General features: G+C 51.2%; 3 protein-coding genes across 13 annotated transcripts in view; 1 reads left to right on the top strand and 2 right to left on the bottom strand.

Moving 5' to 3' along the window:
- Positions 1-4,457, bottom strand: part of ANKS1A (ankyrin repeat and sterile alpha motif domain containing 1A) — a 111,315-nt gene extending 106,858 nt beyond the window's left edge. For 7 of the 11 annotated variants that reach the window (XM_075115586.1, XM_075115582.1, XM_075115585.1 and 4 more), the window contains exon 1: positions 4,184-4,456. In XM_075115586.1, the coding sequence (XP_074971687.1) occupies positions 4,184-4,392 (209 nt within the window). In that variant the 5' untranslated portion in view covers positions 4,393-4,456. Of the gene's footprint in view, positions 1-4,183 lie in introns of all 11 variants that reach the window. The other 4 variants (XM_075115580.1, XM_075115578.1, XM_075115577.1 and 1 more) reach the window with 1 other exon arrangement.
- Positions 4,458-6,185: 1,728 nt separating this feature from the next.
- Positions 6,186-10,004, top strand: TAF11 (TATA-box binding protein associated factor 11). The gene is made up of 5 exons (XM_075115990.1): positions 6,186-6,435; positions 6,548-6,687; positions 7,014-7,101; positions 7,580-7,676; positions 9,499-10,004. The coding sequence occupies exons 1-5, from the start codon at positions 6,226-6,228 to the stop codon at positions 9,627-9,629; spliced, it is 666 nt and encodes a 221-aa protein (XP_074972091.1). The 5' UTR covers positions 6,186-6,225; the 3' UTR covers positions 9,630-10,004.
- A 273-nt stretch (positions 10,005-10,277) lies between these two features.
- The window catches only part of BLTP3A (bridge-like lipid transfer protein family member 3A), a 35,558-nt gene continuing 23,610 nt past the window's right edge, over positions 10,278-22,225 (bottom strand). The window contains exons 14-21 of the mRNA XM_075115989.1: positions 20,008-21,557; positions 19,563-19,759; positions 18,879-19,030; positions 18,623-18,770; positions 17,406-17,677; positions 16,422-16,530; positions 15,706-15,821; positions 10,278-14,384 (exon numbers count right to left, since the gene is read on the bottom strand). Coding sequence (XP_074972090.1) covers positions 14,259-14,384; positions 15,706-15,821; positions 16,422-16,530; positions 17,406-17,677; positions 18,623-18,770; positions 18,879-19,030; positions 19,563-19,759; positions 20,008-21,557 — 2,670 coding nt within the window. The 3' untranslated portion in view covers positions 10,278-14,258. The remainder of the gene's footprint in view (positions 14,385-15,705; positions 15,822-16,421; positions 16,531-17,405; positions 17,678-18,622; positions 18,771-18,878; positions 19,031-19,562; positions 19,760-20,007; positions 21,558-22,225) is intronic.

The raw sequence follows: 22,225 nt of genomic DNA on the forward strand, positions 1-22,225 counted from the left end.
AAAACTAAGTCCTTGCTTCAGATACCTATTTTGTGATTTCTTTGCCCACCAGTGCTGAAGACAGCTATTGTTTAAGCAGCTTTCCCGTACCACAGAGCCTTGATAAAGAGTTACCCACCAAAAGAAGCACTGTAGCCTTCTCCATCAACTTACTACTTCCATTAATACTTCCACTTAATTGGCACCGTGACTTTCTCTGGGCACATGTCCAGTCAATATTTACTGTTTTCAATTTAGAAAATGCATCTAATCGTGATCAGGGGAAAAAAGACATAGGAATAAGATTTAAGAGAAACCCCTTCAACTTTGAAGTTATTCCAAAGTTGTTCTTGACCTGTTGCACACCGTGGGCTGCCGTACTCTGGAGGAGGCGGGGGTTGGCGGGCTGGACGCTGCTCAAACTCTTTCCTGTCACCTCAGCCCTTCCACCCTCCTCCCACAGCTTCAGGTCACTTCAATTTGCCAATCTTCAACTTTCCATGAAGTGTCAGGCAGACAAAATTTCATATTCCCAGTTTCCAAACCCTTGAAGTTATTTTTAAAGGAGTACAGAAAGGCAAAGTTAACTGTAATTAAATACCGTGCCTGCTGTGGAGAACTTACTGCAACATCCTCCCTGCCCCCGGGAAGCAGCGAAACCGCAGACGGAGGTGTTCGGAGGAATCGCTCACATCGAGAGGTGAGCAAAGTCAGTAATCCGGCTCAGCACCACAGGCAAGAGTTAATTTCACGCTTTGCAGAGTGAAAACAGACCACAACAGAAACAGGGTGACACACAGGCAGATGACAACTGCCCAAATTTATTCTCTGATACACTAAGGCCACTTTGAGACTTAGTCTGGCGACTGTTTTTGGAAACTCATTCCCAAAAATCCAATGTTTTGCTGCTGTACTAAGAGGACACGAGGGAGTATGTTTGCTACTACAGTAAACCTTTTAGCTGAGCTCACACACCTCAGAGCCATCTCACAGCCACACCAGGACACGAAGCAATCACTCAGTTTGAGCCCCGCGCTAGAAAACAGTTTTGTATTTGTACGTGCACTTTGTACATGTTGCACATCAAATGTACGTATATTTATTGTACATTTATTGCACAATATTGTACAATACATCAATCTGTACATTGTACAGTGCCCAGCTTGTCCCAGCTGCTCCCCAAACAATTGTCAGACTCTCCTTGCAGGTAAATTTAGCAGCTGTTTGTCATAAAGGCCTCCTCATTATAAAACAAGTACAAGCCTTCTCACACGGAGTCATTTAACCCAAAGGAAAAGCCCAGCAAGTTGACAAGAGCACAGGAAACAATCAGAAAGCCTCCAAATCAATGAAATATCTAGCGTGCATCATCCACCACAGCGCTTAAGCCCTTGAACAATCCCCAGCTACCCCCTGCTTCCCAGTACCGCAACCGCAGCCCCCTGAACTCCCACCCCACTGCCAGCTTGCGAGGGGAAGCTGCAGGTAAGGGCAGACTATCCTCACGGTCACTGCCCGGTGTTTGCAGCACTGGGATTAAGGAAGACTGCGGCCGCTGCTCGTACAAACGTGGTACAGTGGTCACGACCCACTCAGGTCTGCGATCACCCTCAGAGCGAGCATCCGTGTCGGTGCGCACACAAACTCTTGTAAATCCAGGGATGCTGCAGCTGCGGATTTCACACAGCAAGGTAACGGCGCGCTGCAATGACTCCCAACATGCTGGGAACACCAACACACTTCCACAACAAGAACCGCTATTGTAAACATGCAAAAAGCCTGACTGTAACACAGAGACAGAGAAAAAAGGTCCAGGGATTGGGAGGTTTGGTGGGAGAAAGGGATCATTATAGCATCAACTGACAGACATTTAAGACAGTCGAGTTAACGAACACAAAAGCCACGAATGACAGCTGTGACATTCACCATCCCTCAGATACGCGCCTACACAGGAAACCACGTTTACATGTGAAAAAATCACACTAACTGATGAGACATCAAACAGCCTGCCCACTCCACAAACCAGCTGGTATCACAAGCAGTTGTCTTACCAGGGAAAAAATTGTTGCCGTCATCACCACACATTGTTGGAAAGTGTGGCGGAGCTGTTAGAACAACAGGCCGATAACACTCACGGTGTGTATTTAACTCACTGACCCTCTCCACTTTATCTAAACACCCTGCAAGTACATCCATCTTCTAACGCAGACAAGGCTGAAGTGGTCTGAGCGATTTCCCATTCAAAACAAGGGCTCAGAGCGTTTAATATATTAAAAGAGAAGAATAAAGTTCGACCCAAGAGCAGTTTTACATTTCATAGAAGCAAATGTATTCACCAGGAAAGCACAGGCTCTCCGTGACAGCGGGGCTCTGCCATTCAGCTCAACGTGGAACAGCAGAGTTCTGATAAGGTTATGTGAAAGGAAAAATGGATCAAACTCGGCCACAAACAGGCAAGTCATATCCTGCTTAAATAGTCCGGCCACACAGCGACAGCATCACTCAGCGCTGGACTCGGATCTCCTCCCCCTGTCCCAGTATAAACCAGCTGCTCAGGGAACAGGAACAGCAGCATTTCCAGCAGAGAAGCTGAAACGGCAACTCAACACACCAGCAAGTGGTTTGCTTGGGAGATGCCGAAAAAAAGGGGGAGAAGAAAAAAAACTAACAAAGGTCTAAGAGCTTCAAAACAGAGCAAACCACACAGTGCAGTACTTTAGAAACCAGAGCAAGTGACCATGCCCTCCATCTGCCTGTGCAGCCCCCAGCAGAGCCGACCCCCAAACCCCCCCAGCCACTGCCGATTTGAGAACCGCAGCAAAGGAGCATTATTGCAAGCCATGAAAATGACTGAGGAAAGGCAAGCGCGCATGGAGCAAGAGCAGGGAGAGGACGCCTTGCCAGACACCCGGCTGCACATCTGGCCCAGTAAATGCATCCAGCAGCTCTCACTGTGGGAGCCTACACACGTCCTGGCTTCAGTCAGCAGTCTCTGCTAGCACACTGACCTGGAGCCCTCCTCCAAAAGCATCCCATTTTCCCAGTTACACCAGTTTGCAGCTACCGACGGTAACCAGCAGGCATCCACAACGCCGTAGCCTGCAGCAATCCGAGCCCCAGGGGACACGCCACTACCAGGCAGCAGCCAGCCCTGGAAGCGCCCGCTCCAGCCAGCCTCCTCTCCTCTCCCAGCCCACTGGCCTCTGCCACGAGCACATGAGCTCGAGGGGCTCTGCTGGCAGCCCCCTCGCACCCCTGGTCCCAAAACCTCAGGGCCCCACCAGCCCATCCTCATAGACCCTGTGCGCCCCACATCCATCTCAGCCACCCTAATGTCTCAACCCACCCCCTTGGCCCCCGGTTCCAATCCAATGTGCCTCCTCCAGCCCACACTGGCCCAGACCCCCAGGGACTGCCGTCCTCAGCCCCTCTGCACCCGCAGCCCACACCCATGTCCCCCAGGGCTCCCGCCCACGCTGCCGAGCCCCTGGAACCTCCGAGCCCCCGGGACCTCCGACATCCCTTATCCCACGGCCTCCTCACCCACACGCTCTGCCCCAACGGTGCATCCAAACCCCCACAGCTGCCCCCTGCCCTACAACCCCTCACTCCCCACAGCCCACATCCCTCGCCCCACAGCCCCCAGTTCACACCTTCTGGCCCCACAGACCCGCACACCTCCTGCCTCCTCCGCCACCCCCTATCAACACGAACCCACAGCTCCACGCTCCCTACCGGTCCCACACACCCACAGCACCCCAAAATCCCATTCCTCCAACCTCACCCACAGCCCTACAGCCCCCCCAGGCTTTACAGGCCCCCCGGCCCCACACACCCCACCCCTGCCCTGCGACCCCGAGACTCCCCCAGCTCCACAGCACCCCATCTCCACGCATCCCACTGCTCTAAACCCCCCAGACCCCTCCCGCTGGGCCCAACCACACTCTCCCAGCCCTCCCTGCCTCCCACCCCGTAGCCCTGCAGCCCCTCGGTCCCCCTGCCCCATACAGGCCCTCCCTCCCCCCAAGCCCCACAGAGCCTCTCCCTCAACCTAGGGGCCTGCAGCCCCCTCCCCACAGCCCCAACCTCCTCCTCCCTGGCCCTACAGCCCATCCCCAGCCCCCGCCCCCCTCCCTCACCTCACACACACACCCACCCCCCCTCACGGCCCCTCACAGCCCCTCACCCCCCCGGCCGCGCTCACCTGAGCAGACTGGACAGCGGGTGCCCCACACCGCCGCTCCCGCTGCCTCCTCCGCCGCCTCCGCCCCCGGAGCCGCTTCCTCCACCTCCTCCTCCTCCCCCCCCGGAGCCGCCGAAGCCAGAGCTGAGACGTTTCCCCGACAGCAGCTTCTCCACGGCGGGCAGGTTCCCGGTGCGGGCGGCCTCCAGCAGCTCCTGCTCCTTCCCCATGGCCCGGCCCGGCCGCCGCCGCCCGCCGCCACCGCCTCCCGCCGAGCCACGCCCCCCGAGCTGCCTTCCGGGGCGGGGCCTGCGGCGGGGGGCGGGGTCCGTGGCGAGGGGGCGGGGTCTGCGGGCCTCAGACCTGAGGCCCCGCCCTCCTCCCCGCAGGCTCCGCCCCCCGGAGGGGCTATTCTTTCAATGAACCTTTTACTCCAACTCCTATTTTAATCCATTTTAGTCAATTTTATTCGTTGGACGAGTAACTAATATAAAAGCGGGATTCCAGCAGGTGCCGCAGGGTGAAAGGGAGGGTTTCGGTCAAATCCCGCTCCTAGGTTTCTAATGCACTGGCAGAGCCGGGTGTGAAATATGCACAGGGTGTATGTACGGGCGGATACATGCAAAGAGGGAATTATATAGAGGAATATCTTTGCCAGGGTTTTCTCTCCACGTGGTTATTGGGAAGATGAATATTCAGAGGTAATTTTGCAGCTATCTATCCCCAGGGAAGCCTCCAGGGAGGCATGGCGTTTTGCATGGCACGCTGAGGATCAGTCTGCACTGGGAAGCAAGGTGGTTAGGAGCAGTTATCTGCTGTCTGACACTTTAAGCTAGCCTAAAAATATAATCCAAATGTGGCCAGATGCTTCATTTGAGCATAACGTTAACAGCACCAGCCCTAACGGACAGCTGGGGCCAATCCCTCCCTCACAGGGAATTTGCACAGGTCAGCTCCAGCAGTTTTTGATCCCTGCGTTTGACGAAGCCCATGACAGCATGGTTTGCACTTGAGGGAGGCGAAGGGAGCTCATCCTCATCGCCGGTTGTGCCACGCACGCAGGAAGAGAATTACAGATCACAGCCTTGGCCTCCAGCTAAAGCCCCACTGGCCTCAGGTCACAGATGACTGAAATTTGGTATTTGGCACCTTTTGCCAATGGCAATCCGGGACTTCGCATGCCAGAACGATTCCTGAATCCCTGGGAAGTGGGTGAACATTGTCCTGCTTCACAGCATAAAGAGCAAAGAATCAAAGCAGCGGGTTGAGGGTCCCGAGGCCGTGGGGGACTGGGGTGGACGGGGACGTGGGTGCCAGGGCTCCCCCATGCTGTGCCTGACCCTTGCTCCTGCTGCCGGGGAGGGACCCGTTTGAAGGAAGCTCTGGAGAAGCTGGACTGTGTCAGCCCATCCGAACCGACCCCCGCTTCCCAGGCACACAGCCAGGGGGAAGCCCACGCTGATGATGCCCGAGGAGGCCATGGCTGTGGGCTCCCCCCCCGCCCCACCGCAACACGGCTCTGCTTTAATATCCGGCTTTTGGGCCGTTTCTGCACAAAAGACCCCCACAGTTGGGGGTGCCCCGACAGGCCTTGGCCCCCCCCCCAACAGGCGCCAGCCCAGCTCCTACAGGGCTCCCCTCACCCCATGCTCGCCCCAGGCCCCCCCTTCCCCCTGGGCACCCCCAGTACCCCCGCACCGGCACCTGCTCCTCCCACCCCGGGGCCCCCAGTGCCCCCAGTGCCCCCAGTTCCGTCAGCCCTTCCCACCCCAGCTCCCTCAGTCTCCCCATTGCCCCCTAGTCCCCCCAGAGCCCCCAGCCCTTCCCACCCCAGTCCCCACAGTGCCTCCCAACCCTTCCCACTCCGGTGCCCCCAGTGACCTGAGCCCAGTGGCCCCAGCGCCCCCAGTGTCCCCCAGTGCCCCCCAGCCCCTCCCACACCTCACACCCCGCCGCCGGCCCGTTGCCCTGGCGATAAGCCCCGCCTATCCGCCGGCAAGGCGCGACGCTCGGCAGCAGTCGTAGTGCTACGTCATCAGTCAGCGCCGCGGCAGCGCCCGGCCATGGCGGAGCCCGGCGAGGCGGGCCGGGAGGAGCTCGGGGTCGCCGCTGAGCAGGAGCCGCCGCCCGCGGCCGCCTCCTCCTCCTCCTCCTCCTCCCCCTCGGGGGACGGGGCTGCGGCCGCAGGGGAGCCGGCGACGGCGGCGGGCGGGGGCGAGACGGGGGAGGCCGGCGGGGGCGGCGAGGCCAAGGCGGAGGCGGCGGACGGGGAGGTGAGGCCGGGAGCGCGGCCGGGAGCGGGAGCGGGGTGCGGTGCCCGGGTCGCGGCTCCCGGTCCCCGCCGGTCCATGGGGCCGCCGGTCCGAGCGCCGCGCTCTCGCCCAGGTGAGGGTCGCGGAGGGGGAGGCGGCGGACGGGGAGGACCCCGGGCTGCTGCCGTCGGCGGCTAAGAAGGTGAAGCTGGAGCTGAAGGAGAGGAAGGAGAAGAAGCACAAAGTGGACGAGGACGAGATCCAGAAGATGCAGTGAGTGGCGGGCGGCGCGGGTGCTCGGGAGGGCGCCACAGGCGCCGGGGGTTCGCTGCTGGAAGCTGGGCAATAATCGTTTAATCCGTTTCTGAGCCCGTGGCGGGCGATGTCCGGGGCGCTGTCACGGATCCCTCCCCTCTGAACGGGCCCCGCCGTTTTGCGTTACAAACGTCAGCACCGCTGGCGCACTGCCCTTCCCTTCCCAGCTCCGTTTTGGGCGCTTGGGATGGTTGGATGGCTTTGCAGGACTGTTGCAGCAGCCTGAAAAGCTTCAGGCATTTATTTTTATTTTTGCTGTAAATGATCAATTCTCTCCACCCCAGAATCCTCGTTTCTTCCTTTTCTGAAGAACAGCTGAACCGTTATGAGATGTATCGCCGGTCTGCTTTCCCCAAAGCTGCTATTAAACGGGTATGACACAGAAGGAGCCTGAGCAGAACAAGCAGGCTGAGCCTTACTAAGCCTAGCTGTTGTCACAAATAGGCCTTGCACGACATGAGCTGGCTTTGCCGTGCGCCCTCCGCTGTGGCCAAGACCATTGTCCTCAGACTGGCTTATCCCGTTGCATTCTAGCCCAGCACCCTTGCATGGCTTAGGCAGTTTAAAGAGGAGCTCATCTTAAATGTGGGAGGTCTGGGGGGCCGTGAGGCAACGGGGAAAAGTCATTGCTGGTACAGGGCCTGCAGCTGAATAAGGGTAAGTGGAAACCTTGAGAGCCAGCACATGCCCGAAGCTATAGGACCTAATTCTAAAGATCAGTTACTGCTGTTCTGTGCATTTCATTAGGTGTTGGTTGATGTTTGACAGGCTCAAACTGCTAAACGTCAGGTAAAATGTTTTACCGTTGCTGCGTGTACCTCCCTCAGCTGACTGCGTGTCTCTTGTGCAGCTGATCCAGTCCATCACTGGCACCTCAGTCTCCCAGAACGTGGTGATCGCCATGTCTGGCATTTCCAAGGTCTTCGTTGGGGAGGTGGTGGAGGAAGGTGAGTGGCAGATGTTCAGTAGAGAGTTGAGAACACAGGGTAAGTGCATTGATTAAAGCAGAGCAGAAAGATATGGAAAAGGGCCGGCTGCTTTGTGGTTCCCAGTCTTGCTGTCCTGCGGGGCCCTCTGACCTTCCAGCAGCAGCAGGCTGCTACAGCTAAGAGCTACGCCAGAGGGGGGTGAGGCCTGGTGTTGTCCACAGTCCCTTCTAATCTGGCTGGAAAGCTTCCCCAGTGGAGAAGGCCCTGGGGGTGCTGGCTGACAGCCGGCTGAGCATGAGCCAGCAGTGCCCGGGCGGCCAAGGAGGCCACCAGCCCCCGGGCTTGTGTCAGCACTGGTGTGGCCAGCAGGAGCCGGGCAGGGATGGGGCCCCTGTGCTCGGCACTGGGGAGGCCCCACCTCGAATGCTGGGCTCAGGTTTGGGCCCCTCGGGACAAGAAGGGCCTGGAGGGGCTGGAGCGTGTCCAGAGAAGGGCAGCGGGGCTGGGGCAGGGTCTGGAGCACAAGTGTGCTGGGGGGCGGCTGAGGGGGCTGGGGGGGTTTAGCCTGGAGAAGAGGGGGCTGAGGGGAGCCCTTCTCGCTCTCTGCAGCTGCCTGAGAGGGGCTGGAGTGAGGGGGGGGTCGGTCTCTGCTCCCAAGTCACCAGTGACAGGACGAGAGGAAACGGCCTCGAGCTGCGTCAGGGGAGGTTTAGGTTGGATGTGAGGGAAAATGTCTTTACTGCAAGAGTGGTCAGGCATTGGCACAGGCTGCCCAGAGAGGTGGGGGAGTCACCGTCCCTGGGGGGGTTCAAACAATGTGCAGACGTGGCACTTGGGGACATGGTTTAGGAGGCCTGGGGGTGTTGGGTTGGCGGTTGGACCTGATGATCCTAGAGATCTTTTCCAACTTTAATGATTCCATGATAATCCTATCGATATTGCTGCCCCATGAGTCAGCAGAGGTTGGTGGACAGCTCTCCTCCTGTTTTATCCTCTCCAAGGAGGATAACTTAGAAGTTCTTGCCCTGTAAGTCGGCCCATGAGCAGGCTGCCATGGGGCAGTAGGGATCTGCTGTTAATACTGCTGTGGATGAACTCAGCCTGGAGGGAAATGAGTTATTTAAGCCTCTTAAACCATAAGATTCTTCCTTTATGGGATGAGCGAGATTGTTTTGGGACACAGGCTGCCCCAGCTGTGTCCTCGCTCTCCTCAGGCTAGAGGAGGCGGAAGTACTGGTTTTGATGCCAACTAGTTCATATGGGCTTGTCATGCAAAACATGGCTTAAGTGTGCTGGGCTCAGCGTTACCGGGGTGATGCGGCGTTACCCCGCTGTCTCTGCAGCACTGAGTTTTGCCCGAGGCAGTTCAGAGAAGCAGCTTCACTGCTGTCGGTAATTGCTCTGTGTCCTTGGCAGGAGGCATGAATGGTACTTACTGTAAGTGATGGAAAAGAAACTGGCCTGTAAATCCAGTGTAGGTTGTACCTTCCTCTCGCTGCTACCCCCAACAACTCCAAAGCACAGCACCCAACCTAGGGGCAGCTTTAGAGCAGAAGGTTTAAGATCATACGTTCTTGTACAACTCAAACCAGCACTTTCCATAGGAGCTGGAGTGGTTTAAAAAGCCATTTATTCTGGTCTGGTATTGATGCCCGTAGGACTGACTTTCAGACAGAAAGCAGCACACAAAGCAGTTTCACTCTTGTGTGTTAACAAAATGTGAGCTGTTGAACCCTGTATGAGCTTCAATTTTAAAAGGACCAGGGAACACTCAAACAGGAAGAGAGTGGCTAAGCTCAGCTGTCCTGCTCATGTGAACGCTGTGGTTTGTGTTGTTTAGCACTGGATGTGTGCGAGAAGTGGGGGGAGCTGCCACCTCTGCAGCCCAAGCACATGCGAGAGGCCGTCAGGAGGCTCAAGTCACGAGGACAGATCCCCAATTCCAAATACAAAAAGATCATCTTCCACTGAAACATCCCAAGAGCAGCAAGAGAAGACAGAAATTAAAACAAGGTTCCTGTTGCGAACCTCGCAACCGCTGCAGCAGAGCTACGAGACTGAAGCTCCCTCAGGAGTGTTGTGTATAGACTAAGTGACTGCCAGGAGGGCTCCTGCCATGCCTGCTGAGGTCTGCCTTGACACCCGAGCGCTCTGCAGCAGTGGGCAGGAGCCAAACCTCTGACCGGAGCCTTGAGCTCCTCTGCTCCAACAGAGCAGGGATGGGAATGTTCAAGGTCCTCAGCGTATTGACCCACAGGGGTCATACTTTCTACTGGCACAGATGGGGTTGTGTCTATGTACAGAGTGTCTCTTTTTTGTATATTAAACATCTTATTGTATTCCTAATCTTGCTGGGAAGTACTAATTGTGTAATGGTGTTTGTGTGATCCAAAGTAGGAGGAGTGCAACACGATGATGTGTCTCAACCAACCCGGACATGTTCCTAAAGCTTCGCCTTGCCTGGGGCATGTATTGTTCCACTCGCATAAGCAAGGGCTTATAACTTCTGAAGTCAGTGCTCAGCTGTTCTTCCCAAAGCCAGTTTTATGGAGAAAACAGTACGATGAGGAAGATGAAGGGGGAGGGAAAAGGTGGGGAAAGAAAACGCATGAGCCTGTAGGAGGTTAACAAGTTTAATTTATTTTCATGGTTCATAGAACCAATAAATGCATGAGTGGAAATATACTGCAACAAAGTTCCAATACTGCCTAAAACTCCAGTTCAAGTTCAGACTTGCACATGACCCACCTGTACATACAGTAGTCCCCTGTGAGCACGCTTCTCTTAACTAAACGTAATGGGTGCTGAGGCCATGTGCTCTTCCTAGGGTAACTGCGGTGTAGTTACACAGAGGATTAAGTTGGCTCTCATCATAACATAGAAAGAATCCTTAAATAAAAGGCTCTACAAAGTAAACTTTGCTAATCATCATCAGTGGAGATACAGGAGGTTTTGTCCTCCCAGCCCCTGCCTTGTACAAAGGAAGTGGATTTTGTTTTGCAGTACTTCTTACTGGTACTTAACAAAACAATGGAAGTGCTTTAATTCTTAAACAAAACCAGTTGACTTTGAGTTGCTGGAGCAAGAATTTGCTGTAAACAACTTGACCCCAGCTCTGTTCAGTCTGCACACGTGGGAGGGAGTGGTGAGGAGCTGTGTGATGGGGCAAGTAGGCACCGCCTCTGAGGAAACACTTTGCACCCTACTCATTTCCCAAGGCGGCTGGAGATGAATCTGGACACCTACTCAAACTACAATTAATGAAAATTTGAAAGCAAAGAAAGAAACCTCCCGTTTTCAAGCAGTTAGTGAATAAGTAAGAATACCATTGCATTCCACCAAGGCAAGCATTCTTATATTTCTTGCTTCACGCAGGAAGAGGGAGCGGGCACAGAAGCACGTAGGTTTGACTAAATGAAGTTCAGCTTCTGCGTGTGTGGGCTTTGTGCAGTTCGCAATGGTACTTACAGTGAGCTGTCCGCACATAGGTTTGTTCCACAGCAAGTCTAGTTACAGAGGTGCTTTGTTAGCTCCTTTCTCTCTCGCTGTGAGAGCTGCTTGCAGCAAGAGTCTGTCTTACCATGGAAGATAACTTGCATTTCAGAACCCCTGATTTTACTTCTCAATTCTACGAGGCAGTATTGGTGAAGGAAATGCCCGCTGACTCTTAAAAAGTTAAAGTGCATTTTCCTCTCGAGAACAGGCCTGGCAGGCTGCTCTCGTACATTTTCCATCACAGGCCATCACAGGCAGCACCACAGATCTGTCCTGTCAAAAGCTGCGTTAAGCCAGGGACGGGTCACTGAACGTGCTCCAGAGAAAACAGCCAGGTTGTCTAACAGGAACAAGGAGGGGTGATCCTCTCCCGTGGAGGAGAAAAAGCAGCTGACAGAAGTCACAGCATCCGAGCAGCAGAGCTCACCCCGGCTAAGCGGGTGGTGAGCGTGAAGCCTCCTGCAGCTCAGCTCCCGTGCTTCTGCCAAAGGCAAGTACTCCTCCGGTTTGTTCGCTTGGGGCTGTCTGCTTCCAGAGGTTCTGGAAGGAAGGGCAGGCTCTCGCTGCCACTGTCATACCTGGTTGTAGGCACTGCTCAGTCAGATCTTGGCAGAAACGCTGGACGCCAGCAGTACAGCCTGCCCCGAGGCTGCCTGTTCAACCCTAGCACACAAGGACTAATTCCAACAAGCGTTATTCAAAACTACCTCAGCCTGGTGGAGTCAAACACAGAACTAAGAAGATGATCTTGAGAGTGACAGTTGTTTTAATCACTGTCCCTCTCTTACATACCCTCTTCTTTCAAAGTGAAAGCTAACAACCACAAAGAATTCACTCCTGGCTCTCCGCAAACCACAGACAGCAGTGCCTCCACATCCAGCCTAACGCTCTAAATATGCCCATCTCCCCTAGGGCTAAAGAAGAACTCAAATGATCTCAGGAGTGCCTGTTAGGGGGAAGTGTTCAACAGCTCCAGAGCTGGGCAAAGGGACAAGTATATAAGAGCACGGTAGGAAAAACAAACAACTCCCAAGTTATTTGCTTGCTTTTGCGTAGTTTCCAGGCCTCAACTCATCATGGCTTGTAAATCAGAGGCTGCTCCTTGCATAGTGAGCAGGATTAAACTCGTATATCACTTTAGCTAAAGTAATTTCAGTGGAATAATGCTTACGTAGAAAAAAAATAGAAAAATCCATTAGATTAAAGTTTTGGGGAGTGTGTTCAGCTGAAAAACACAATAAGGGTTACCTAACCTTTATAGGAAGTGAAGTTTTCATCTGATTAATAAAGGAGAATCACACAGAATCTGTCACTGTTCCTAGCACTTAGTGTGTGGCAATTGCTGCCTGTTTACATGCACTAAAAAGCCTGTGCATCAGAAATGGAACATTTACACAAACACAAAAGGTATCTGGAAAAACTCCAACTCAAAGTTTGAAGTAAGATAAAAATCCATCAAATGCTGCAGTAAAGGTGCTGTATATAACGGGAGGGAACAGGCGTTCCTCCATAACAGAGGGGCTGAAAGGCACGCCCTGCTGTGTCAGGGCACAGAGCAAGTTCCCCAGAGCATCCCCTCCCCTCACAACCGCCCCTTACGGCTGTTTCCTTCTTCAGTGCATTGACCACGTACTGCCCAGACCAGCAGAGCAAAGAAACCACGTAAGAGTTGGCCTGCAGGAGTGAACTGGATTCTTACAGCTCATAAATTATTTTTTTTTCTTAACCTCTTAAAAAAAAAATCAGTGTTTACTTCATATTTTACTTCATATTTTTTCCCCTCCACACTTATAGAGACTATTCCTTTATAAACTAAGTTAGTCACTGACCACAGAGACTTCTTCCTCTGCAGGGAAGCAGCTCCAGAAAAGGTGAGAACACAAACCACGCTCAACCCAACAGCTACCATTTCATCTCCACCCCAGTGGAGCGGTTAACAGTGTCAGCATCCACCCAAGGGGGCCTGGTCAGCACCCTTCTCCTGACCCACACCCCCACATCCCTGTTAAAAGACATTTAAGACCAGGCAATAGCTCAGTGCTAATAAAAATCAGCACAGTGCTAATAAAAACACATGACCGTGTAGGAACACTGACAGCTATTTTCTTGCGCGGCCAGTACTGCTCTCCCTCCCTCCACCGGTGAAACTCCGGCATGTGATGGTTTGAGGACTGCGTGCGTCCCAAAGAAAACACATAGGTAATCTCATTCTGTGACCTAAGCAACTTCCTTCACCCCTGTTCTCTGACAGTAAAATTAAAGAAAGTTTAAAAAGTGCTTTGTAATGAAATAAATTAATTCCTTTGTGTTTCTGCATCGATAAAGCCAAACATTGCAGGGTTAAGCAAGAATGAACTAGACTAAGTCTAATACGCTGCTGATGCTGTCTTGACACAACAAATTTCTAGTGGAAAAAGAAGTCTGAAGGAATTTCTTTACTACCCTGACCCTGTTCTTGAGGCAAGAGTGAGCTGTAGCCCCCTTACTCCGCAGGGGGGGAAATCCCTCCTGCATCTCCCACAGCCACCAGCCTCCTCTGTTTCTGGTTTCCGTGTGGTAGATGCAAGCTTTCACATCAGAGCTCCAAGCAATGTTTTCTGCCATACCTATTTTCTGTCACTCATGCAGTGAAGTAACTACACTCCTTTTTATGTGAGCTTTGGCATGCATGAGCGGGCAAGAACACAACAGGGAAGGCTGAAAGAAGCAGAAACCCAACGTGGCCCATCTCTAGATGTTACCGTGAAAGGCAAAGGCTGAAACCACACTGTCACTACCACCCGTGGATGAAGAGACGTGGGGTGTCACCCCCAACTTCTGACCTTTGGTTTGTGGGCTGACCACTGCCCCGGTCCCACGACAGAGGCGGCACCGTGCTGCCAGGTCGGAGGAAAGCTGCTGCAAACAGGTAACTCCTTCTTCCTTCCCTGCTGTTCAGCCAGGCCTTCCTTCCTTTATCCCTCTTTCAAGTTCACTTTGCAATCACATGAGGCAATCAGTCTCCAGGAGGTTGACCCATTTAGCAGCAATATAATCAAACTAGCCGCCTTAGTGCTGGTGGTGGTCTCCGCTCCTCCTGAGCAGCTGCAGCCTGTGCCTTCGCTGTCAAAGCTGGAAGAGGGGATTGTATTTCCTAATTTCCTGCAGAAGGCGAGCCTTGTCCATGTTGGCTTCTGCAAGGGCTATTTTCATGGTCTGAAGTTCCCTTTGCAGCTCTGGCACTTCCTTTAACTGCAAGAGACAGAGGGGAAAAGAACAAACCAGGAGTCCCCAAAGGTAAGCAGCAGGGCAGATCTGACTACACTGGTATGTTCAAAGAGGAAAACCAAAGCAGGAGCTTTTGAGATGAATTACACTATGTGACACAGCTACACAAAGCTCACTGACATGACCCACTTTGATTTGCAGGAGTAAGTACTTGCCAACTGGTGCCTGCTGACTTCCGTACCTGTCATTAGAGTCAGCTCAGGCTGCCAGGGATGGCTGTCTAATGACCATTTTCTCCCTTCACATTTCTAGGCATAGGAACAAGACTTGCAGTGGGCAAGGTTTTCTCCTGCCAAGCAACTAGTTGATTCTGGCTCAAGGAATCTATAAAAAGAAATTAGGAAAAAAAGCCATTTGGCTCCAATCTGCATTCTTCTTTTATAAGGGGTCCTGATACACCTCTAAATATATATTTTTAATTAAGATGATAGCTGGAGCGAGCAGATGCCTGACATTCCTATTTCTTGTCTCCATGAACAAAGTTAATTCTGTCCTCAGACATTGCCAGTGAGATCCCACTACAGTGTCATGGCACAGGACAGTTTTTGTCCTTGGTCTCCCAGAAATATTTTTACCCAAGCATTTAGCCTTTGCATTTGTTCCTATTAAGAAAGCCTCTGCACTAAATAGGAAAGAGAAAGATGAGACATGAAGAGACGTGTCACCAACTAACAAACAGAATCCAAAGTCCCAGTTCAGTTCTGTATTAGTCAGCCACATTGCTCCCTTAATATGTATTTTTCCATAGCAAGTGATCAATTTACCAAGTAGACCTGGTATCACACAGGAAGTATGATTAGAGAATACGATGTAATTAAAAATAAACCAGTCATCTGAATTCCAGATATAGGGATCAAAATGAAAAGAAAGTTCAAATTGAATAGCAGAAACTTTAAGCAACCTGAAACTCCCTGCCTGTAAGACTTACTCTACTTTGACAAAGCAGCTCTCTCTTTGTGGGAACCTTGCGATACCTGTTTTTCTAACAAGGAACTGGACACAATGGGGAGATTGAGCCAATCAGGAAAAAAAAAACAAAACCAAAAAAACCCAACCCCTCACAAACAGATTTCTAGAAGCGAAGAAGAGAGTTTATGCTTGGCAAGGTATCCTTACTTCTCAGTATGCCTGTGAAAGGAGGTACAGACTGCTTTTGTATGTGCTCCCTGTCTGCAACACACCACACCTACCAGTAGCTGCAAACACACGAAAGCAAAAGACTTAGTTTTCCAGCCTACTGCCAGCTATGTAGTTGTCCAGACAGCACCAGGCAGCAGTGACTCACCTGCAGCCCACATGTTCCTGCTGCTGGGGCTGCCAAGACACACTCTGCTGGGGCCTTCTGTTCCTGAAGAACTGACACAGGTTTTTCCTGTTTCGGTGAGCCCTCGCCTTGCGGAGCTGGAAAGAAGCATAGAAGACATTCAGGTGTGGACATTTATACAAAGGGTTCTCAGGACAAAAAGAATAACTTTAATTGTCTTTCTTTCTTCCCCCACCCCCTTTTTAAACAGGGGGCGGGGGGGTTGGAACCTCATTCCCATTTTAAAATGGAGAAACTAGAGCAAGGGAGGAAGCAGTAATCTGTCCTGACTGTGTGAGCTCAAGGAAACATCAGGCATGAATTCAGGCTGCCAGTTTGTTGTTTTAGGTATTAACTTGTTCTGCCTCAGGTATCAAATTTGCTGTCCAAACCAACCAACAAAGGCAGCAAGAACTAGAGAGGCAGGAATGCATCCATCCAGAGATTAACATGGCAGAGCAGCCAAAGGACCTGGGTGCTTGCACCGAAGACAGAAGATTATTTGCCCATTCTGGTAGAAGAGACTGCAGGGAACAGAAGCAGGGACGACTCGCACACCAGAGCCCATCTTTCCCAGCAGCAACCACCACATTTCAGTTCCAGACTGCTCCAGCGCCAGGCACAGCACAGCACGCTACCTCCAGCAGAGCCTGGGGGGTGCCGGGGGAGAATAAAACAAGTTTCCCGCTGTTGCTGACCTGTTAGATAGAACACCCCGTCATCTCTGCGCTTCACAATAATGTGATCTACTGCCAAGGTGATAGGAACGGGGCCAGGGGAGGTGGGGTATACCTGGGGGCTGTCATCCTGGAAGAAAAACAAAGCAAAGAGAAGAGATTAACTGCTGTGACAGCTCTGGCAACTCTGCAAAGGATTCCCCTTGTCCCCAGCCGTCACAGGGGCAGCGTTACTGACTGGCAGCACTGCCAGAGCTCACCACGGTCACCCACCATATGGAAAAGCCTGGCTTTATATACAAGGCTGCATGTGAGTCTTAATCTGCATAGAAAACACTCCCACAGATCAGAACCATGGTCTGTCACATCCATCATAAAGGCTGAGATGAGGCCTACAACCATCACCCCGAAGGCTGCTCTCACAGTTGTCATCCTACAAATCCCTGACTGAAACCCCCAGCTAATATTCCTTAGCCAAAAAAAAGCCAATATCCTTTAGTCTGGAGATTTTCATGCTGCTGTGCAGCAACACAGGTTCTTGCTTGTCAGTGGAGCCAAAGCATTGCTTTCAAAGAGGTTTAATCAAAAACTTCTGTCAGTGACCCCCTCCTAAATATCAGCCGGCTCTTACATAATGTTTTTAATCCATAATTATGTAAATGTTTACAGAAAAGGTCAATTATTTCCCACTTCACACAAGCACTTGGGGGAAGAGGTATTTCATTCTTTCCCTTGAGTCTGCAAAGCAGGTCATCAACAAAGCTGGGGAGAGAAGCCGAATGTCAGGCTCCCATTTCTCTACAGTCTGATCACTCAACAATTCCATTGTGTTACTCGTTCATCCCTAAGGCAGTTTTTAGAAGCAAAATAAAACAGTATCAGGAAAACAGGACGACTACAAAGGCCCATAGCAATCCCACAGCATCCTCCCCGAGCAGGATCTTGCAAGTGAGCTCTGTCCAAGCTGCCATCCTGGGGGGAATCTCCAGTTCCCCACACACTTACCTTCAATGTGATTTTGGCATCCACAATTTCTATCTCCATGGGGATCACCTCTGGAATTATTTCATCCTCAAGAAAAGGGCCAAGGTTGGTAAGGAAGGACATTAAGAGCTCTGCTGTGTAACTGTGGACCAGCATACGAAGGAAGCCATTCTGCACAGCGAGTGGTGAATGCACAGCAGCATTAGGTCCTACTTCAAGACGTAAGCACACTTCTGGTTGGGTCCTAATAGCTTCAGGGACTGAAGGCTTCTCTATACCTGGATCTCCTAGAGCTGGAGCAGAAAGATCTTGCTGCAGAAGATGGCATCAGTAATAAGGCATAAACTCAAAATAGGTACCTTGAAAAGCCATTTACTGACCAGATGCAGAATGGAGTCAAGCTGGCAATGACAGCAGTCTGAAGTCATCCTTCATATGAAATTAATCTGAATCTCAAGCGTCTAAGAGTCCATGTCACAGGAACTAACACCAGAACTCGACCATTTAAGCACCAGACGCAACCCTCTCTCTCACCATCTCAGCATACTTTGAAACTAGTCTTCGTTTTGCATATGCACGAGTTGACCAAACTCATGCCACTCGGATCTGTGGAGCTCATCAGCCTTTCCCTTGTCCTCCACACTGCCTCACCTTGTACCGCGCTTTGCCCCCTCGTGGCCACAGGCAGTGCTGGTGAGGGAAGGATCAACGGTCCAAGAACTGCTCATGCTTCCACTTGAAATTTTTGTTCAGTTTTGGTGTTTTGTTGTGGTTTTTTTTGTTTGTGTGGTTTTTGGGTTTTTTTTTTTTGAGTTGGGTCGGTTTTGTTTTATTTTATTTTTTTATTAATCCGAATTTAGCCCTGGAGAAATACCCTAGCCTCAAAGCATTATTCTCAGGGCAGGAATAACTTCAGGGTTTCCCTAGATTGATTAACTCTTTAATTAATTTCATGCATCCTAGCAGCAATTTAAAATATCACAGTCTATGATTACTAGGCACCATAGAGCTTGACTGTGTAGGCACTTTGGAAACACCTTTCAAGTACCAGATTTGAACCACTGATTCTTAGCATTCACATTCCCTCACACACAAGTTGCTTTCAATCCTAAATACACTAAATGTTAATACTGAAGCACCAGTTAAAATGCAATATTCCCTGATGTATTGGCTGGTATAAGAGCCAGTTATAACAGCAGAGTTATAAAAGCAGCAGACTCCAAGAGCCAGTGACTTACCCAGATAGCCACGCAGATACTGCCACATTCCAACGTTGTTCAGTTGCTCTGGAACCACGTTCGTGACTTGCAAAGCAACAGACAAGTCATCACCTCGTGCCTCTACTCCGCAGTTCACCTCGTTCATTTTCAACACGAGGACAGACACCTGAAACAGCAGGGAACAAGCTCACTTACTAAATCAAACACCACCTCATGGTTCACTTCCAGATTCACTTAGAGACAATATTACAGTGAGAAGGAACAGAACTCTGACCAGCTGAAGGCTGGGGTCTTCACTCTGTGAAGTCGAGCTGTTTATTTCAGGAGACACTCCACCCTCGTCCTCTGCCATCAGGCTTGCTCTACTGCCTGTGTCACTGTGGACCTGAGGAAGATGCCCTGAGGGAAGAGGGTCCAGGCTGGGTTCTGAAATGGAAGTAATAATAACAACTCGTTTCTGTTTCTTTTTCTGGTGTTAAGTCCTGATCTCAGTATCTGCCTGAATCTCATGGCCTATCAGCCTATACCATCCTCTAGGGAATTCTCTCCCGCTCCTCAGATTAATTTAGGTAATACAGAGCTGAAGCGAAAGATGTCCACTGAAATGCGCAGTGTACCCTACTTCCAACCAGCCCTTACTAAACCCTTCCTAAATGCTATGTACCATCCACCCACCTGCACGCATTTACAGCCCTTGGCCTAGTATGGGCAAATGCCTTAAAACACCACTGTGATGTGCAGGGATCACCCTCCTCACTCAGTTATACTCATCTCAAAGAAAAGGTACCTATAAAAGCAGAAAGAACCATTGTGGGTGAACTACTCACAACCTTCAAAAAGAAAGACAGGCATAAGTGAATTCCATACAAACGCAGCATGACTCAGTTGCCCGTGGCAGAAAACTGTTCACCAGCATGAAATAAGAGTGGGGAAGAGGATAAAGCCAAGCGCTTGTTACCAGAGTCCATGAGCATCACAAAGCCGTCACTGCCATCGCTGTCCACAGACAGCCCGTCCTCAGGGCCGCTCCCATCCACAGATGTGGCGTCAAAGGAATGCTGGGATGCTGTCCTCTTCATGGAGAGGAAACGCATTCGGCTGCTGCTGCCCCCACCTGGAGTCACTGCTCCCTCTTCTGCTTTGGGCACAGAATCCCTACGAAAAAAAAATGGAAAAGCGATAAAGGCAAACAGCTTAACCTCCAGATTATGCAGATATTGGGCTGGACGCTGAACACCTGCAAGTCAGACTTTAGTACACTTAGACCAACCCCAAGAGATTAAGATCTAACCTATCTCTAATCCAAATGACACAGAAAGAAAGAGAACAGTCGACCTACAGTTCCCCCCTTCCCTGCAGCCTTGCTGCTGCTATTGCAAAGCACAGGAGGATGGCCCACTCACTTGACTGGGGGGAGAGAGAGCATTTTCTGCATGGTGGAGGTCATTTTCTCCCGGCTCAGGCTCAGAGCGTCTTTTGTTATAGACATGGCTTCTTTGGTCAAGTCCATAGTCACGTGCAGAGCTTCCTTCGTGGCATCCTTTGTGATATGCAGTGCACTAGACAACTCCACCTCTATGTTCTTCAAAGGGATGAGTTCTGCCTGGCCATTGAGAGTGGCGTTTCCTCTCCCCAAGGGCTGCATGTCCGAGGCTGGACTAGAAGGGAGGGCAGGAGGGCTCTGCGGGTGGCTGCTGGTCTCTGCTGGCCTTTCTGCAGCCAGGGCTTCCACAGCTTCACGTGCTTCCTCTATCAAACCTTTGTCCTCTATGCTCTTACTATGTGGAGCTGTACTCAGAGCTCCATCACTTGCAGATCTTGGGAGTCTCTCCAGGGATACACTGGTTACACTGGTACCTGTATTTTCAATCCCACCATCCTCTGGGACCTCCGAGGTACTACATACTCCCCTCTCCGAACTGGTCTCCGATTTCAGCTCCTTCTCTTCGGCCACCAGCCCCTCCTTGCTGTCTGAAGGCGAGAGCTCAGACTCAATCAGGCTTGTTGTGTCAGAGTCAAGGGATCTGGGTTCCAAGACAGCGCCTGGTGCGGGGTTCATGAGTAGGGCCACTTCAGCGCTGTGGAACATAACTCCTACACAAGCAGACATGGAATCTAGGGGAGACCCAGTCACTTCCTGGGTATCTTGGGCCAACTGCTCCTGTAGTGTTTGTAGAACTTCTTTCATCCTGAGCAGCACCAAGTATTGGTAGTGGTTGAGCCGAACTTTGACATGGACAGATGAGGACACAAGCACATGGATATCAGCAGAGGCTTCCAGCTCTTTGTCATCTACTCCGTCATCAATTTCACAGTCAGATTCTCCCAAGACGTCCATGGTCTCTGGGACCTTGTAGATGTTCTTCAGATCCTGGTCAGTCTTTGATCTTTGACAAACCCCATGTTCTCTGGAAAGGTTCTCATTCTTGGAGTGATTGCTAAAGCTGGCAGAAGGCTTGATTTTCAACTCAGAGGCAGCCAATTCCTGTCGTTTAGATATCTGAGCTTGCCCCCATCTCTTGGGAAGGCAGGCCCAAATGGAAAGAGGAAAAGGGTCAATAAAGCTAAGGGCTCTGCCCTTTGAGCTTTCAGCACCCTCGAAGTCCAGGGAAAGCTCAGTGAAATTCATAGACCACAGATCTTCAGAGGCAGAGGTTTTGTGTAGTAGCTGGGGAAAGCTTGGATGCTTCTGAGGCCTATTATCCACCTCATACGCATGGCGCAAGAAAAGGGTGTGGAGGAGGCTGAAATTCTCCTGAGACCTCGGGAACTTAGTGTAGCTGGAGTGGAAGAATTCCGAACTGGCAAATTTACGGAAGATGCTCTGGAGGTCCTGGCAGCTGCAGAAGGGAGCGTGGCGGGTGTTGGTGGCAGTCACCTCCGATGTGCAAATGCAGAGTGTCTGTGGACGATCCTGGTGGTCAGTGACTTTCTTCTCCACGGGGATGTTAAGCTACACAGAGGAGAAACATGTTACAAGCGAAGCAGTGAGAAGGGAAATTAAGAGGCTTATCCTGGCCACTTACACGGAAGGTCAGCTGTGGAATATATAAACAACTGAGAAGTCCTGGTCTCTACTAACATCCCAAGAGCTGGACTAGACTTTCAATTTATCCCTATCTGAAAAATTAAGTAAAATTTATGAATCGGGGAAGAGGAATCAGACACAACAGAATTTAAAATGAGTTTTATTTTAGCTTCTTTTATCATCTGTGGCTTACGTAGCAGCTCAACTTACAACATTCACTTTGATCTTTCTCTGCAAGGACTTACTGTACTTTCAGGCCTTTAAACCTCCTCACAAAACTGCTAACAGGGGTATTCAATGACAAACACCATAGGATGCCAGTGCAGCAGATGTAGGCCCACAGGGAACAGTTTGAGAGTCAAAGTGACTTCCAAACGCCAGAAAACAACTTTTGACTGCTTGAACCATCAATTTCTCCTTGAAACTGTTTTCATAAATACTGACTTGCCTGCCTACTCTGGTCTAGAACACAAACACCTGTTTCACTGCCCATAGATCAAAACAAAACTAACACAAGTGGTAAGCAGAAGAAAAAGAAAGGCAGAGGTTTTGTTTTCTTATTCTGGACTCCAGCAATGTCCTGGTCTCATGTT

The sequence above is a fragment of the Phalacrocorax aristotelis genome, chromosome 21 (assembly GCF_949628215.1).
Source record: "Phalacrocorax aristotelis chromosome 21, bGulAri2.1, whole genome shotgun sequence".
Classification (NCBI taxonomy): domain Eukaryota; kingdom Metazoa; phylum Chordata; class Aves; order Suliformes; family Phalacrocoracidae; genus Phalacrocorax; species Phalacrocorax aristotelis.

Bases quoted from the DNA above. Each gene is read 5' to 3' on its own strand.
- TAF11 (XM_075115990.1), top strand. From the start codon at position 6,226: ATGGCGGAGCCCGGCGAGGCGGGCCGGGAGGAGCTCGGGGTCGCCGCT. The intron at 6,688-7,013 runs GTGAGTGGCGGG...TCTCCACCCCAG, and splicing joins GACGAGATCCAGAAGATGCA to AATCCTCGTTTCTTCCTTTT. The intron at 7,677-9,498 runs GTGAGTGGCAGA...TGTGTTGTTTAG, and splicing joins TGGGGAGGTGGTGGAGGAAG to CACTGGATGTGTGCGAGAAG.